At 35.6% G+C, this 18580-nt stretch overlaps 2 protein-coding genes across 2 annotated transcripts; both read right to left on the bottom strand.

The window, feature by feature from the left end:
- Window positions 1–265: 265 nt before the first annotated feature.
- On the bottom strand, window positions 266–4092 carry LOC104100538 (putative late blight resistance protein homolog R1A-3). Its single transcript, XM_009607791.4, has 2 exons — window positions 3931–4092; window positions 266–3357 (listed from the first exon to the last, which is right to left on the bottom strand). The coding sequence occupies exons 1-2, from the start codon at window positions 4075–4077 to the stop codon at window positions 532–534; spliced, it is 2973 nt and encodes a 990-aa protein (XP_009606086.1). The 5' UTR covers window positions 4078–4092; the 3' UTR covers window positions 266–531.
- A 6142-nt stretch (window positions 4093–10234) lies between these two features.
- LOC104100537 (protein-tyrosine-phosphatase IBR5-like) lies at window positions 10235–18224 on the bottom strand. Its single transcript, XM_009607790.3, has 5 exons — window positions 17730–18224; window positions 13479–13578; window positions 11784–11841; window positions 11327–11433; window positions 10235–10883 (listed from the first exon to the last, which is right to left on the bottom strand). Exons 1-5 carry the CDS (start codon window positions 17961–17963, stop codon window positions 10570–10572), a joined length of 813 nt encoding a protein of 270 aa, XP_009606085.1. The 5' UTR covers window positions 17964–18224; the 3' UTR covers window positions 10235–10569.
- Between the last annotated feature and the right edge of the window lie 356 nt (window positions 18225–18580).

Raw genomic sequence — 18580 nt, 5'->3', positions numbered from 1 at the left:
TTCTCAAAATTAAAAGATAGCTGCAACATTCTCTCTATTCCTGAGGTTTGACTGCATTTCAAGAAATCCTTCAAGCAGCTCGGGTTGCCCAGCTTATGGCTTTAGGCTTGTTTTAAGCACTTTTTTAAGTTGCCAAATGCTAAAAAGAGCTTAAAAGCCAATCCAAACACGCTCTTAGCCACAACAGAACTTCTTCATCCGATAGGCGTCACCATGAAACTTTCTATCTAATACATTTCTGGTAACTTAAGAGTGACACAAAGTATAAACAATGTGCAAAGACTAGATTTCAGGAATGGTACTACTTCGACTTCTACACTGAGAAACCGTCTACTTTTTACAAGAGTTGCCCGTCGCCTTGGTTTATTCATACAAACAATGACAATAATAAGCTACACAAGCGAGCATCCAGATATGAAGCCAAACAAGCAAATAAGTTATTATTGGTGTTAACAAATGAAAATAGCTAGTAGTAGGAATTACTAATTTTGTTACTTCCAACGTTCAATAATCAAAACTTGTGTAGTAAATTCATTTCTCTACTTGCCTGGTGGAATAAGGAGTTGCAACAGCAACTATTCTCCCGAAATTTCTCTCTATTCGCACTTGTAGAGCATCATTACCACAACTCTGCTGCTCTTCTTGAATCTCTTTAGCTGAAAGCACAGCGGATTGGCTTGAATTATCCAACTCAATTATCTGTAATGTTGGAATAAAGCCCAAATCGCGAGGGATGCTGTCCAAATGAAGGCAACCCTTTAGAACTAGATGTTCCAGGCATGGAAAATGATCATTTGAGGCGCTCCATTGCTCTAAGTCAGACATCTCGATTAGCAACAGTTTTAAAGAACAGAACCCCTCTTCAACTTGTTCCCACTTTGGTCCTGTGAAGGCATAATTTTTTAGTTTGAGTACCTCAAGATTTGGCAATCTACAAAGAGACGTCATACTCTCCCACGGCAAGTAGGTGAAGCTCAAAGTCAATTTCTTAAGATTCTCCGGAAGTGCATCAAGATGACGAGCTAATTTTGGTTCTTGTACAGGTGGTTTCAACCCAAAAATCTTTAATGCCTCGAGTTGAGGCAGAAGAGCAAGATTTCTAAAGCAATCTGACCACAAGTCTGACATTGTATCACTAGAATAAGGCCACAGTTTTTCAGATGTGTAAAGAAAATCACTCCAGGGAATTTGGACTGGGTAAGTATAATCGATCGATTCACATATCCCCAATTTCTTCAACTTAGGAGTGCTTGAGAAGACATCCTTTGTACAATCTGCAAGGGTAATATTGACAAGTGTTTGTAGGTTATTTAGAACCCAGGAACTGTATCTATTACATTCTACTTTGGTTGGACTCTGCAAACAGATGCTTGGTTTAACATGGAGATGTCTGAGGTTTGGCATCGTCCAAATCTCCCAAGGCAAAGTTGAGCTTCTAGAATACAGATGAAGGATTAAAGTCTGCAAACTCCAAAACTGTGATACTAGTGGAGGGAATTCGCTACCAGTGGCAACTGCAAGGTAACGCAAATTAACAAGTTGCATTATCTCACTGGGAAACTGAGGGAAATGTTGGAAAGTGATATCTAGAACCCTGAGCAATTTGAAGTCTATGTATGAAAAAATTGAACTTTCCGAAATATTGAATCCCAAGATGGAACGAGAAACAGAAACAGTAGAATCCGTCGGTTGAATAGAGTAACTTGAGAAGATGGTGCTACAATTGATACTAACCCGACGTAGAGTTGTTATGCTTTCTGATAGAACATCAAGGGAACTCTTCAAGACATGTAGAAAGTTTTTTCTTCTAGCTTCTTCTAAGCAAAACTCTCGCATGATGTCATGGACTTTACATGTTTTGAGTTTTCCATTAGACCGCTTTCCAGCTAAAACCAAACATCTATCAATAAGATCCTCCAAACAATCCTCTGCTATCTCTTCCATGGTCGTATGTTCTGTTGCATTAAGGAAGCCCTCAGCAACCCACAACCTAATTAGCTTCCACACGGGAATCTCAAAATCTTCAGGAAATGCTCCCATGTACAAGAAGCAGGCTTTTAAATGTTGAGGCAAGTAGTTGTAACTTAGAGCAAGTATGTCTAAACACTGCCCTGGCTCACGATTTACAACGGAGTCCACACTTTCAGCAACAGTGTTCCAGCTATCCGGAGTCTTGCTCATTTTGGAGAGATGCCCTGCAACCACAACAATTGCTAGAGGTAGTCCTTGGCATTTTTCTGCAATACTTTTCCCAATCACTTCCAACTCAAAAGGGCATCCTCTTTTCCCGAAAAGTTTCTCACGGAGTAGCTCCCAACCTTCATCTTTGTTTAGAAAATTCAGTCGGTGAGGTTGCCTATCTGGATTAGCAATAGCATAAGTTGCGACATCAATGAGCCTACTTGTTAGTATGACACGACTTTTATTGTCATCATCAGGAAGCAACATTTTCACATTGTCCCAAGCATCAGTGCTCCACATGTCATCGACGACAATGAGAAATCTCTTACCCTTTAAACTTTTGTACAATCGGTCAGCCATTTCTTGGTTTCTACCTTCGTACGTTTCTTTTGAAGGTTGAGTCGTTAGCCTACCATACAGTCGATCAGCAGCTTCTTTGTCGCTCTCTTGATTGGATCCACTAGCTGGAGGAACAACTGAATAAAAGAGGTCATGTAATGTGTCTCTTTCTCTATACTCTTGAGAAATAGTGGTCCAAGCACGAACATCAAACCGGTAAACAACAGAAGGATCGTTAAATGCTCTTTTTGCAAGAGTTGTTTTACCAATACCAGCCATCCCGACTATAGTGATAATATCTAGTTCAGAAGAATCACCTCTGAGCCTATCAATTATTTTCTTCAAATCGTCCTGGAAACCAACCGGTGTTTGTTGTTGCAAATTTGGACTACTAGTTGATACATCCCTCCTAGCTGGTGAAACTCGTGTATGAAAATTCCTTGTCCTAATCTTGTCACCCTTAATTGTCATTGCTTCTTTTTTGACCAATTCCATTTCTTCAATTGCTACCTGTAACCTCCTACATAGAACTGAGTAGGCCTTTTTTCGGTCCTTTGCATTTTTGGCCAAAAAATATTTTCTCAACTTTGAGTCAACAATATCTTCAACTTGATATGTTTTCTCTTTGATCTTTTCTTCCAATAATTTTAGCCCTCCATGCTTATGCATTATTTTTTCATAATCCGTCAAGAACTCTTGAAAAGATAAAATTCTTTTGCATAGTGATAAGATCTGTTCTTTCCTCTGGAGATTATTCAGTAATGGATGATTGCATTGCAGGAACAGCTCGAGTGAGCATACAGCAGAAGTCAGAGCAGCATAAGCCATTTCTTCTTCCTTAGAAAATTACATTAAACAAACTATCAGTCTACCACTACTTTACAAAAACAACTAGGCCTCAGACAGATACGGAGCCAAGATTTGAAGTTTATGAGTTCTAAATTTGCCAAAAGAACCTATAGCATGTCTTAGTTACTGGTTCGCAATTAAATATTTATACATATTTAATGAATTTCCTAATACTGTCAAACCTCTCTATAGTAAAGTGTTGTTATAGAGAATATATATTGTAACATAATATAAAAATCGGTTCCAAATTTTTTTTGGCTTCTACAGTGAATTATTGTTATATAAGGTATGTTGTTATATAAATGTCTGACCGTACAAATACAGAATCTAGCATTACGTCACACTCTAGCTACGAGTTGAGGTAGACTATATGAATTCTAACCGACGATGTTACTCCATTTAAAGTCACTTCATCTTAAACATGAGTTTATAACCTCGAAAAAAATATCATTAACATAATAATACAACTTATAATGTCAAAAATCGTCTAAAAAGTTACAAAAATTAAATACAGCCCCAATATTAGAAAACTATAACAGTAAATATTGGGAAAGCGGAGACCTGATAGTAGTGGCGGCTGTGGAAAAAATACAGAAGGTAACGTACCAGCAACAGCAAGAGGGGAAATGCAACAAGTAGAAGCTTCATTCTTTCTCCTATATAAGTGTAAGAACAGAGTGGCCTTCGTTGACATGATGCCAGCTTCATTTACCCCTGTTTTTCAATATTATTACATTGACTGCCATCACACAATTTTGTAAATAAAGGAACTTTTGAGGCATTTTCAAAGCCTAATTTGTCTCCACAAATGCATAGTACAATTTAGTGAATAGAAAATTTTGGAGAAATTTCCACAGATGCATAGTACAAATTGTTAGACCATATATTTACTCAAGACTTGTCCGCATGTGCATAGTACAAATTGTTAGATCAGACATGTGCATAGTACAAATTGTTAGACCACATATTTACTCAAGACTTGTCCACACATACAAAACAACCGCTCAGTATAATCTCACCAGTGAGGTTTGGTAGAATAATATGTACGCAAACCTTACCCCTACGCTGGGGTAGAAGTACAAATTGTTAGACCACATATTTACTCAAGACTTGTCCACACATACAAAACAACCGCTCAGTATAATCTCACTAATGAAGTTTGGTAGAATAATGTGTACGGAGACCTTACTCCTACGCTGGGGTAGAAGTACAAATTATTAGACCACATATTTACTCAAGACTTGTCCACACATACAAAACAACTGCTCAGTATAATCCCACTAGTGAGGTTTGGTAGAATAATGTGTACGCAGACCTTACCCCTACGCTGGGGTAGAAGTACAAATTGTTAGACCACATATTTACTCAAGACTTGTCCACACATACAAAACAACCGCTCAGTATAATCCCACTAGTGAGGTTTGGTAGAATAATGTGTACGCAGACCTTACCCCTACGCTGTGATAGAAGTACAAATTGTTAGACCACATATTTACTCAAGACTTGTCCACACATACAAAACATATTTACTCAAGGTGGAGAGTGTTCATCGCTGGAACAACTTACGCTTACGTCGTTAGACTTGTCCACATATCGATAGTACAAATTGTTAGACCACATATTTACTCAAAGACTTGTCCACATGTGCATAGTATAAATTGTTAGACCACATATTTACTCAAGACTTGTCCACAATCCAGTATAATTTCACTAATGAGATATGGGGAGAGTAATGTGTACGCAAATATTACCCCTACCCTAGATTAGAGAGACTGTTTTTTGATAGACCCTCGGCTCCCTCCCTCCAAGAACTCCCGCATAGTACAAATTGTTAGACCACACATGTGCATAGTACAAATTGTTAGACCACTTATTTACTCAAGACTTGCCCACATGTGCATAGTAAAAATTGTTAGACCACTATTTCTTGAAAGTAGCATATTTTATAAGCACATAATACAAATATTTTAACCAAATCTAAGACTTTCTAAATCAAGTATATTTGGCAGCTCATTTATTTGAAAAGGAATATGTATTTGAATTCAATTAAATATATATAAGTTTTATGCAATTAGGATCTAATAAATAACTAATTGCTGAGTTTGAATAGCAAATATGGTAAATCAACAGTTATGCTTGAATAAATAAAATTGACAAGTTAAATCGTAGCAGAATATACTCACTAAATAACGAAAAAGCATAGCATAATAAATTTACTAAATAAAAAATAATGTTTACATATAAATAAATGTTAGGTTGAAGTTCAACCTATGTCAATATTAATAATTAATATTCATATTCATCTAAAACTTTAAACATTATAAATTCATGAAATAAAGTAAATACAATACTATAACATTTTATAATTTAAGTAGTTTATAGTGCTTTCAAATAGTACAATTATTTTGGCGCCGGCTCATTCAATATGAAGCAATGTGCATACATTTTTTTCTAATAAAAGTAAAATTATGTAAATAAAAGTTGTTGTAAGATTTTACATTAATTTTGCAATTTTAAAATTAGTTTCTAATTTAACTTTTACGACATTATTTCTAACCTATTAAACCTTATATTGTCATGAGTTTATTTATTTAAAATACTAACATTTAAGTTAATTACTAATTTAGTTATTAATTTAATTTATATTTTCTATTTACCCTAAATTCAATGGACCAAATCACTAGAATATATGTTATGGAAAAAATCGATAATTTACACATTTTAATCTAGTTACTTCTTGAGTTGCAAGTGATATGTCTATTTGCATTACTACTTTTTGAAAATGATTTGACTATCCTATAAAAAATTGTTAAAATTATTGAATTGCCAATTGGTATAGCTACCTAAGTCATATTGGTATTAGTATATCAATATAATGCTCCATTTGTAACTTAGTAGAAGAATCGCCCCAACATATATTTCTCTTCTGCCCCATGGCCACCTCCTTATGGCAAGAGTTGGGCATTAACACACAATCACTAGACATACAAAATACCCATTGGCTTGAAGCTCTCTATAAAAGTGACCCGCAGGTTAATTATCACTCCTTAACTTGGAACTGCCTCTTCTCCTTTGCAATTTGGCACTTGTGGTTAAATAGGAATATGAACACTTTCCATAGTCTTTGCCAACCTCTTAATCGAAACCTTGTAATCTCTAGAAGCCTTGAATACCTCCATTGTAGTAACATCACTTGTCGTAACCTAGACAGACCCCTAACAGTACTACCTAAGTGGGACCCTCCTTCCATGAACCAAATAAAGCTTAGTATTGACAGGGCTTTTGCAGGTAAGTTTAAGCAAGTGAGAGTATTTAGAGATAATAATGGGGATTGGATAATGAGATTTAGTAAAATCAGTTATGGTCCATCTCCACTATCCATGGAACTACAGGCATTATGCTATGGATTGCAACTAGCAAACGATCATAACTTGACCAACCTTCAAATTGAAACGAACTCTACATCCGTACCAATCCTACTTGAAACTTCAAATTATCCACCCTATAATGCACTAATCTCTGATTGCAGGTACTGGTTGAGGAGATTGGGGAATCCACTTATCCAACATAACTTCCTAAAAGGAAACAAAGTAGCACATAAACTAGCACAACAAGGAGTCAAGCAAGCTAACGTCTACTATTCTCAAGTATATTCATCCGTACCAGAATTTCTAATGGATGCAATCCAAGCTGATAAGGAAGGCATCACTACTACTAGGATCAATACCACCAACGTTGTTGTTTCAAATAATTTGGCTATGTTGAAAACTCTGCTATGACATCTTTTGGCTGTAATAGTGCTAGTACTAGTACAAATAAGTCTGCTCCCAATGGGAGGACAATGTACGGTAAGAGTGGTAAATGGGTGGGTTGGGTCGAATATGGTTTGGATCGAAAATAAGTAATGAAAAAACGGATAAAGTATCCGATCAGACCCATATTTTATACGTAGGAGTGGCAAACGGGCGGGGCGGGCCGGATATGGTTCGGATAAAAAATGGGTAATGAAAAAATGGATAAATTATCCGATCCGATCCATATTTAATACGGATAAAAACGGGTTAACCAGCAGATAATATGGGTAACCATATTATCCATGAGTTCTTGAATATGATCAATTTTGGGAGAATTCCTAGTCTCTCAAACTTGAGGAACCCCCAATTTGAGGCTTTGCAAATATAAAAGTTAAACTCATTGGTTATCCATTTATTACCCATTGGTTATCCATTGATTACCCATTGGTTATCCATTTTCTAAATGGATAATATGGTTCTTGTCCATATTTGACCCGTCTTTAAAATTTTCATTATCCAACCCATTTTTTAGTAGATAATATGGGTGGTTAACTATTTTCTTTTAATCATTTTGCCACCACTATTTATACGGATAAAAAACGGATTAACCGACGGATAATATGGGTAATCATATTATCCATGACTTCTTTGCATATGATCACTTTTGGGAGAATTCTTAGTCTTCCTAACTTGAGCAACCCCCAATTTGAGGCTTTACAAATATAAAAGTTAGACTCATTGGTTATCCACTTTCTAAATAGATAATATTGTTCTTATCCATAATTGACCCGTTTTTAAATAGTTCATTATCCAACCCATTTTTTAGTGGATAATATGAATGGTTAATTATTTTCATTTAATCATTTTGCCGCCCCTAATGTACGATTACTCTTCTAACTAGTTGTTAATAAACTATCTTTTATTGCCAAAAACAAATAGCTAATTTAGGCAAAGCACTCCTAAGCAGTTAAATATTTTGCAAAATTTCTCTTTATACTTGAGAATATTGATTAAAAATTAAAATTGTTTTACAGGGTATGTTCAATGACAATATCAATTAAAATAGTACCGCTATAATATTAGAATATCCTTCTTTCATAACAATTTTAATTGTAAGAAGTGAGGCGTTGAACTTTGACCGTTAAGTGACTATTTTGGACCAAACTGTCCTTGAATCAGTCATTTGTATCAATTCATATGACTGTTATTAAATTGAAGAAATGGAATTGATATGGAATCAATTCATATGCATTTTTGAAGAAGTTGCACATTCTAACTTCGGGGTTATTTAGGTAACTTTAATAAATTTTAAGAAATAAAGAAAATCTTCTAATACATATTAAAAATACCCTCACAGTTTGTAATTTTAAACGTGCAATAAAAAATTTATAACTATAGAAATATATCATTACAAATAAAATAAGAAGTTTAAAATTAAAGTATTTCGTTACGTAGAATGATGTCATTTTTTACAACGAATTAAAAGAGAGAGAGTATGCCACACAAATGACATCATTCTACATAATGAAACTAGTGGCAAATGGATACCTTTGAAATTTTTTGTTGCGGATAAGTACTCTAAAAAGGCTCATTTCAATGGTTGCAAATGCCATTCCTTAATTTCCTCAAAACAGTTATAACTTTCTCTTTATATTCCAACTTCTTCCAACTTTATTAACTACCAACAACAAAGAAAGAAACTCCAAACTCCCCCAGCTTGTCAAGCAAATATAAAAAGTTTGACAAATATGGACAGAAAATTTCTTGCATTTTCTGTCCTTACAATCTTGGTTTGTTCTCTCCTTGTTAATGGCCAGGACCAAAAAAACAATACAGTAACAAGCCAAAATCCAACACCAAAAGTGGTGTCAGGGACAAAAGATGGAGGAGAAATAAATCATGAAGATGATGATGATGCTGGGATTGATTCACTCAACAGAAATTTCTATGAGAATGAAGAGTTTGGACCAGAGATCTTCGTTGCTGGTCATTAATTTATTCAGTTGTTCCCTTTTCTTTTTTCTTTTTTTTTTCGACGTGAAACATAGATTAAAATTTTGAAATAAATAACCAATTGAATTTTTCGGATTGTAATCGTGCTTGTCATTCGTTGCTTGTTATTACTGATTTCTTTTCATCTTTCCTTGAGCCGAGTGTATATCAAAAACAACATTTCTATCATCATTAGAGTTCACTTATGAAATTATACTGAGTTTATTATTGTTATTTTTAATGATGTTTGTCATTCCGTTTATTTGGACGGCATAAAGGGAAATAAAGAGAGAAGGAATTGGGGTATGATTATTGTCACTTAATTCCAATTAGATTCCTAGTAAATTAAGTAGTTAAATACATCTAAGGGAGAAATAATATGAATTGGTTTCAAGTATCTCATTTTTTTTGTCGACGTACACTTGAACGAGAAAAATGTTAATTCCCATAAACGACAATTTAAAATAAGAAGTGAAAATGATACACACTTCTATGATATACATATGGGAAGAACTGAAAATGTTTAAATAGTTTAAACAAAGTGTAATGCCATCACCCGGGGCGGATTTAGAGTTCACCCGAACCCCCATAAGGCAAATTTTGTTTTTTTCTTTTATATATTGTATTTTGAATTTCCTTGACATAGCTCATAAGCATAGCTTAGTGGTCAAGAAGGTTTTAAACCTTTGTAAGGTCACTGGTTTGATTCCCACTTGCCACAGTCTTTTTAAATTTTTTAACTTCTCTCTTTTTTGAATCCCCTTGTCGAAAATATCCTGCCTCCGCTACTGGCCATCACAAAGTGATATAAAAAATTTGTGCTGAAAAATGATATTAGGGGAAGTTGAAATTCTTTTAATTCTTATCAATAAAGAACTTGGCATTTGAGACTCTAAATATCATTATTTTCATTCTATTGATATTGTAGCACTTCTTTTCTAACATCTTTGTATGGAGGAAATAATGAGAGACACTAAGAGTATTTCTAAAGATTTGAGCAGATAAAATATAGACATGTATTGCGTAGAAATGGTTGAGTAGGTTTTTTGGAGTCTAAAACTATACTTAACACAAGCATGTGAAGCAACTGCTCAGCAGAAGACTTGGTATAAAAGGAAAATGTTAACAAATTTCACCTACCTTTGCCGTAATTTAACAGTCATTTTCTACACGAAAGCTTTAATATCTCGTACAGATTAGGCAAGAGTTACTTGGATTTCCTGAATAACGAGTCCATTTTATGGCACCTTAAGTTACAGGGATGTCAAACTCTACATCTAGTGATGTATAAAGCACTTACTCCCACTTTACATCCAAACTTCTGAAAAACTGTCTCTTGACATCAGCAGCTGGCATAACTTTCTGAATACTCGTTGAAGTTGAGGGATTTTCACAAGGCAAAACGCACGTAGTATCACGAACCATCCATCGTGATGTCGCTACCATTTGGATTTTGGTTGGCACTCAGAGGGCTTTGTGAGACGTTAACCTGATTATGAGCAGCTCCAAAAGTGAATTCCTGTGTAGGAATGTCAAAACCACGACGGGCAAAAAGTGAAGGAGCACTAGAATTATTGAAGGCTGGAGCAGGAATGGGGTCGCTGGGCTTTGGGAAGCCAAAGTTGAAGGATGTCACAGGAGAAGGGAAGGCTGGCATGACGGGGCAGGGCTGGTTCTCAAGTGACGCCAAGATCTTTTGCTCGTACTCCTGTAGCTGCTGGTAGACCTCTGTAGACATAAAGAAAAGAAGGTGTCAGAGAGACACAAAGCTGGAAGTAAACTTTTTTACTAATATCAGCTTCAAAGAGCAGCCACAGCCCAAGTGAAGAAAGAAACACCAACACAAAGGTTAACGGGCTCTGATTCTAATTCTAGAAGTCACAACGCTTGCACTCATAATGACTTAACTGCATTAGCTTGGTCACAGTTTATTCCACCAACTATGCACTAATGTTGTGCAGTTTTTCCCATCCCTATTTTTTCAATTTACCATTCGAGTATGAAAATAGCATCCAAAATCAAGATCAACTATCCGACCTCTTTAACTATATGCATACCAGGGTTTGTCATCTCACAGATGCATTTCGCAGAATGTGTAGAGTTAGTAGCTTAATATTTTAGCTTTTCAACTGTAAAATGTAAGAGGAGAAATCCTTATAAAGATAGCAGACCTTGAGTTAGGTCAACAGAAGGTCTTCGCTCTTTCACCCACTGAAGGCTCTGTGCAAGGTTCCATCTTTTACTTTTCATCAAATAAGCAATTACAATGGCTGCCGACCTATCAAAAAAGCACAAGTCTATTGAGTCTTACATATAAAAACCTCGCACAAACCAAAATGGTGGTTTCTGCAAGTACAATCAATTGAAAGCCACTCCAGAAAACTGCTATAAAAGTTTAATGCATTTATCATTCTCAGTGAAAAAATATTATGTTTTAGCACGAAAAGTTGTTTAAGTTTCTGAGAGGAAGCTGAAAAAAGAGCACAAGTTTCACATCTGTACCTTAATTGTGGAAAACCACAAAGGGAGAACAAGAAAATGGAGGAGAAAAGGATAAAGCACAACACGAAAGAAAAAAGGCAAAATGTAAAAAGGTTTATGTGCAAAATTAATAATCAATCTCCTTACCTGTTTTTGCCTAACATGCAGTGCACAAGAACACGAGCCCTATCCTTTTCACATTGTTCTGCACAAAAAGAAATATTCTCAGATTAGCCAGCACAATGCCTCCAAAAAAACATGAAAGATCACTGGAGTACAAGCTTGAGGTCATAAGCATGATTTCTACTGTAGCAGTCAAGGCAGACGTTAGTAATGATGCAACAGCTAGAGACATGTAAAGGAGGCTTGAGTTGAAACATATTAATTGCTGTCATGTGGAAATACATGTATAAAGAACCTTACTAGAATGTTCAAAAACAAGAAAAACAAGATCGTCTCTCCAGGTGAACCTGTTGTAAAAGAATCTGTGATGATCAAACATTACATGGCTCAACATTCAACTAGAGAAAGCTACTATTCAATGTCGAGCAGAGGATAAAAGTCAACCTAATACAGTTATAGTAGTTTAACCCACTGTGGTTTTTTGTACCTTCAGAGGCAGATGGAAGATGAACTAAAGAGGCAAAGCAGTGGATGTAAATACAAAAGAAGAAGGTTATAGATGAGGAAGTGAACCCAGAAGCTGGTTCACAATCTCATGGAAAGCAAGAGGATATACCTTCGTGGGGTCGTTTGGTTTGTGGGATAAGGGATAACAATCCCGGATAAAATACGGAATTATTTTATCCCGTGTTTGGTTACTTTTGATTTCGGGATTAGCCGGAATTATTTATACCATAATTGTTGTATTATTTTTATTCATATGGTGAAGAACACTCCATTAGACAACATTACAGCCCAAAAATCAAATTTTACAATGTCAACAAAATTGTTTGGTGATAGATTATTAGTTTGTCAGACCAGCAATGCCATGTGTGAGTGAATGTTGAGCTTCAAAATCCAACATATCCACAAGACAAGTGTCGTGGAAACGCGAATGTTAAAATGGATGTGTGATCATACAAGATTAAATACAACCATATTCGGCAAAAAGTGCAAGTAGCACCAATGATGGATTAAATGAGAGAATGTCCCTTAAGATGATTTGGTCATGTCCTACGTCGACCTGCATATGCACTGGCATCGGTCCATACGTGTAAAATCTTGGAGATTGAAGGTGTTAAAAGGGAATGAGGTAGGCCTAAAATCACATGGAATGAAATTGTCTATAGACCTACAACATCTTGGAATTCATGCAGAGCTAACAAAAATAGGGTACAATGAAAAGAAAAGATCTATATAGACGATACAAATTATTTGGGATAAGATTTTAGTCATCTTAGTACATTACTTTAGGTCCAATGTTCGCTAAGAGTCTTATAGCCTTGTCTGCGATTTATGTGCCAGAAAAAAATGTGGAAAACTTCTAGTGTTAGACAGCTAGAGAAACTAATAATAATATTGGACAAAGACATGCTTAAATGGAATGACATGGACAATGATGATTCATATAACCAACCCCAACTTTGGGATTGAGATATAGTTGTATGCATTATTAGTTGTTCACACAATTCAATCCTCACCCCATAATTTCCAATCAACTAGGTACCTAAAGAGGATTGCAACATCAAAATAATTGACCAAACTAAAGAACTACTTTAAAGAGAAAGGTCTCATAGATATTACTACCTTTTCATTAAAAAAACAAAAGAAATGTCTCATAGATCTCCAAATCAAGCTTAGATGTACTAGGTTTAACAAAGTAAAGAGAATGATACTCACCTAAGAATTGGATAGCATCATCAAATGGCAAATTTTGGTCATCTTGAAGACAATGATAAGTGAAGGAATTTTTATAAAGATTCTGACAAGCAGGTACTGTCTGCACATAGACAAACAAAAGTGAATACCCAGTGTCAACAATCAAGAACATGGGCCACAAAGAGCACATGAAAGTCTTGTCATTGAATAATTTCTGAAGTACCATAAAGAAAAAAGAAGCATCTAATACGATTCAAGAGAAAACTATATACTTTCCACTATGGTTTTATGGAGCCAAAAGCACATATATCTAGTTCGTTTAGCCGAGTCCATATGAAGGAGCAAAATACCATACAAATAAATATAGAAAGAAAGAAATGTTCTTAGTGAGACCAGCAACATTTGTCTTGGGAAAAGGTTCAAATGTGTGGCATTACCAAAAACTAAAGACTTGCCATATTCGTTTTTTTTTAGAAGAAAATAGGAAAAAATGGAAACACAAAAATCCACTCTTCCCAACCCTGCCCCTCCGCCACTGGAAAAAATCTCTCCCTGCGTGTGTATATGTGTGTATCTCTATCACGAGCCAAAGAATCCTTTACATCCCCCCCTCCCTTTTCTATTTTGAGAACGAGAACAAACATGACCACTACACAAGGAGCACGTTCTTAAATCCCTCACATTCTTTCGTAGATCTCCTCTTATAGATAGTCTAAAGTACAATAGCTTCGTTTTGTTTACCCATCTGTTCATTTATTCATCCATCTTCTAATATCAAATTTAAAGAAAATGATGGGAGTTGTCTGATCAAATAAAAAATAACAAATAAAATAATAAAAGTTACTTCCCCCAGGTAAATAGAAAGATCATAATTTTTTAAAGAAACAGATCATCCATAGCCATAAAAGGCCTTTTAGCCACTGAACAAGTTCCAGATAGGATTTTCAAGGTCTCCTTTCGCACTGCTTCTATCTCCTACTGTAGAGTATCATTTAGCAAAATATTCGAAAGCCCTCCCCCTATCCCTTGGATCTAGTCCAAAGAATGACATGAATTTGGCTAGAGAAACCCTTTCCAAGTCAGGTACTGTCAACATTCAACATAACTATGTCTTCTAACATTTCGTCCACATTGCAAAGGCATTATCCCTAACCATGCTTTCCACTTCATAAACTTTAAGACCAACTGCAAGTGAACATTAGAATGGCAAGAGGAGAACTAGAATATTTCAGTTTGTTCTAGATGTAAATTAGAGAAAAAACAACCATGCGTACTAGAATGAGTAGGGAAGTAAATTAGCAATGCACATCTCTTTGTAACGTTTCAATTACATCTAACAGTCCAATCCCTAGATAACGTAGCTCAACTCAGTTGAGAATATAAAAAACCTATTAGATTCTCGTTATTATGTGATATAAATATTCAACTGCTAAGTTTCTCTAAGGAATTGCAGACTTCGCACCTAAGGGTGTGAACATGATTCGGATCCAACAAGCAACAGGGGGGAAAAAGCTAATTGACTCCTTTGCATCTACTAAGCCTCGGTGGGTACAATTACTCGATATCTTTATTGTTGAGAGGATGCAAGTGCTCAGTGGAACAGTCGAGGTGTATGCAAGTTGGCTCGGAATCTCCATTATATATATGAAAAAATGGAACTGCAAACTTCACCTTTTCCTTCATTAACTAGTGACGCATGTAAACTAATCAAGATCCCCAATCAATAATGACATGGAAGATATTGCCTAATGACAAGGGCCCTCCAACCATGATATGCTAGAAGTTCGAGTAACCAAGTGAGCAAAGTGGAAAAGGCCATTCTCAGGCTCCTAGTAGAGATTTTGATGCTAGGTTACCCTATAATTAAATAAATAAAAGAAAAAAGGTTCCCTATCGATAATGTACGGGTAAAAACAGGACACACTACAGCCGGTCAAGCAACAACAACAACTTGCTCCATTGTTCTAAATGGTTTTTGTTTTCTCCTTTTTTGGTATGTTAAAACTTACTTATTGAATAAAATGAAAGTGCAACAAAAAAAATCCAAGCTAATATGTTATGAATTATGATGGCATTTTATTTCCCTTCCCCTCTTGGCTATTCAGAGATAAACAGCAATTCCGCTTTTACAAGATTGGACCTATGTCACCATACTCCATAAGTACAAGCACATTCACATGTGACAGCCATGACAATAACTGCTAAAGTTACAGAGACAACTTTAGCAAAGTTCATACTATCTTGATCACTTCTATAGCCCTTGGTATGTTTTGCACATTATTGACTCATGACCTTTTGCCACCAGACAAACAATGCATCTGAAGATGGTCCAGCAGAAAATTTTATTATACGAGTACATTAAACATTGAAGTTTTCTCATGCACATGCTTAGACACGAGCTTAAGAAGATGTAATCCTATTAAGCAGCATTAAGCTTTCTGTCATCAAATACCGACAACCAATAAAAAGGGTTTTCAGAATCATTACTCATAACTGAGGATTTGAAGAACTATGAATTATAAATTACAGATCAAACCAAGCCCCCATGCAAACCCACAAGCATATACCTACAAAGAGAACTCCCAAACATTCACCTAGCACAGGCTGTCATCGGCTCACATTTGCATCCTTCCTTGGCTAAGTGGCAAAAACTATTAAGTTTTGATCTTTTATATAAGTGGTAAGCAATAAAATATTACAAACAGAAATATCCACAGATCCTTTCCTAGAGAAAAGGCTGGTACTCAAATGTAACGTGTGCTTTGTTAAAGAGAACTAATTCCTGGTTATTTCTGCAATTTTTAGCATTTCCTTCAACGGGTTACAGTATCTGATAACTGAATGAAGTATATTTGGTACAAATTGTATTGACAAAAAATCATTGCTAGTTAGTACCTCATTTAAGTTGAGGGTACATTTGCAAATTCACAAAGCTAAGAATGAAAAGAAACTAGATGCTCAAGTAAGAGAGGACCAATTTGCTTCTCTTCTGCACCTAGCTGACAGCATGTTTCTTTGTACCTAATGGTCCCTTATGAGATAATTCTTTCCACCCTTGCATTATTCCTATTGTCTACTCCTTCAAGAAGTATCCTCATAAGAAGGAAAGGTCATCTTTAACATTAAAATCACTACCCTAATTCCCTGAAACTTTAAAGCACCAAAGGCAAAGCTAGGTCTGAAACTTGTGAATGATTATCCAGACGGTATTAACCAGTAAGGAAGATTTCTTACATGATCCAAACAAAGGCATTGATAAGTATTGAAAAACAAAAGTGATAAACTCAATTCCCAGTTTCTCTCCCATCACTGGATCCTGTGAGAGCGAGTCGTGGAAAGTTTAAGTGATGTTTGCTTCTTGGTTAATCAAAATATGGCAGAAGCTCTCCCATTTTTAAAACCGAAGGGGAGAGAGAGACATGGCAAAAGGTACTAAATGACCAAGAAGTTCGAGTAAGTTGCCGTCCTACTAGAGGCAAATCCAGTAGATCCAGCAAATAAGCAGCAGGTGCATTATGCAACCACTGCTTATAAGCCGTCTATATGTGTGTATAAAAAGTTTAACCAAATTTTAATATGTAAGAATTCTGACCCTGCCTTTAAATCACCCCTATATCCTAGCTCCCTCTAGACAAAGTGTTAAGGAATTAAAGTCATTGACTTGAGTGATTTCATATCTTAAAAAGCTAATGCATGAAATACTCACTAGATCTCCAAATCCCTCAACCACACGCACACTCTTTTGATCAGAGAAAAAATGCCTAAGCAGAACAAGTCTACTGATTGCTACTTCACCCAAAACCGTTAAATATTTCAACTTTTGCTCCCAAAGCAATGTAATCATTCAACCAACAGACTAAGCCTCAACCCCATATTAGTTGGGTTATTTTTATATGAATCTTTTTCATCCATTCCGCTCTATTTAGGTCCGTTACATTCCAAAAGCAACTCAACTCAAAGAATTAACCATGGCTCAAAGCAACTATTCGCAAATGACAAGAATCCAAGAAATACCCAAAAAACCAACAATAATAAATAACGAGTTTAAATACTATATTACTTACGCTATCAGGTACTCAGGTTACTTATTATAAGGTAGACTTTTGATAAGCATTAATTGATAATCTAATAAATATGGTAATTAGCCTAGTCATTGTATATAACTTAAATCAATAGTGACAAATTTGTGGAGTGTCAGTGTATAGTGTATACAAATTAAATCCAAAAGTGACAAATTTATTGAGGACAAATTAGTAAAAGAATACTACTAACATTGAGAATACGAGAAATCCCAAGAGTCTTGAGAAGCTCAGCGCGAGAAGCATTATCATAGCTACCCAAAAATAGAAACTCAGGCAAAATCTCAGAAGGGAACGCACGGACTTGAATTCCCTTTTCAGAAACAGCAGGCATTCGGTGCCCACAGATCCCACAAACTTCGCCTTCCTCATATTTGTGATAATGCCCACAAACACCACATGGATTTTCCCTTTCCCTTTTCCTCATAATATTGATTGATTTGTTTTGTGAACTAATTAGAATGAATGACCTATAGATGAGTAAAATAATTGATTTGAAGTAAAGTGGGTTTTGTGGATTTTTTTTATGGCGAAAGTGTACAGATCTTTGCCCAGTGTGCTTTTGGGTGATTTTGACTTGTGTAGATTGCTATTTATAGATATCGGTAGTAATAAGTATAGTACGTATAGTTTTTGGACAGGATTTTGAGAGAGAGAGAGATCAGCACGTGATAGGTTGCAATTGCATAGACCGTAGCCAATAGGTACTAGCAGATGATATGGATAGAATCCTAAAACACTAATGTTAATATTTGAGTTATTTGTATCTTTTTTTATTTGTTGTCAGTATTACTTTAGATTAGGAAAATAATTCTAATATAAAATTTGATTTTTTTTTTTGGAAACCAAAAACGCTCGCAGCGGCTACCCTTTCGAGTACACATTGGGTATCATGCTTACTGTGTAATAGCTCGCAAACCGCACAGAAAATGTAAACCGCACTAAGCAAGTCCGATGCGACGAACTCTGACTGAGGAGACTCCTGATGAGGGAAAAATAATTTTGATATAAAATTTTATATTATTTATGTTATTTCTGGTTGAT

The sequence above is a fragment of the Nicotiana tomentosiformis genome, chromosome 6 (genome assembly GCF_000390325.3).
Source record: "Nicotiana tomentosiformis chromosome 6, ASM39032v3, whole genome shotgun sequence".
NCBI classification, from domain to species: Eukaryota; Viridiplantae; Streptophyta; class Magnoliopsida; order Solanales; family Solanaceae; genus Nicotiana; species Nicotiana tomentosiformis.
The sequence above is the reverse complement of the archived record's forward strand: the minus strand, read 5'-3'. Positions and strand labels throughout refer to the sequence as shown.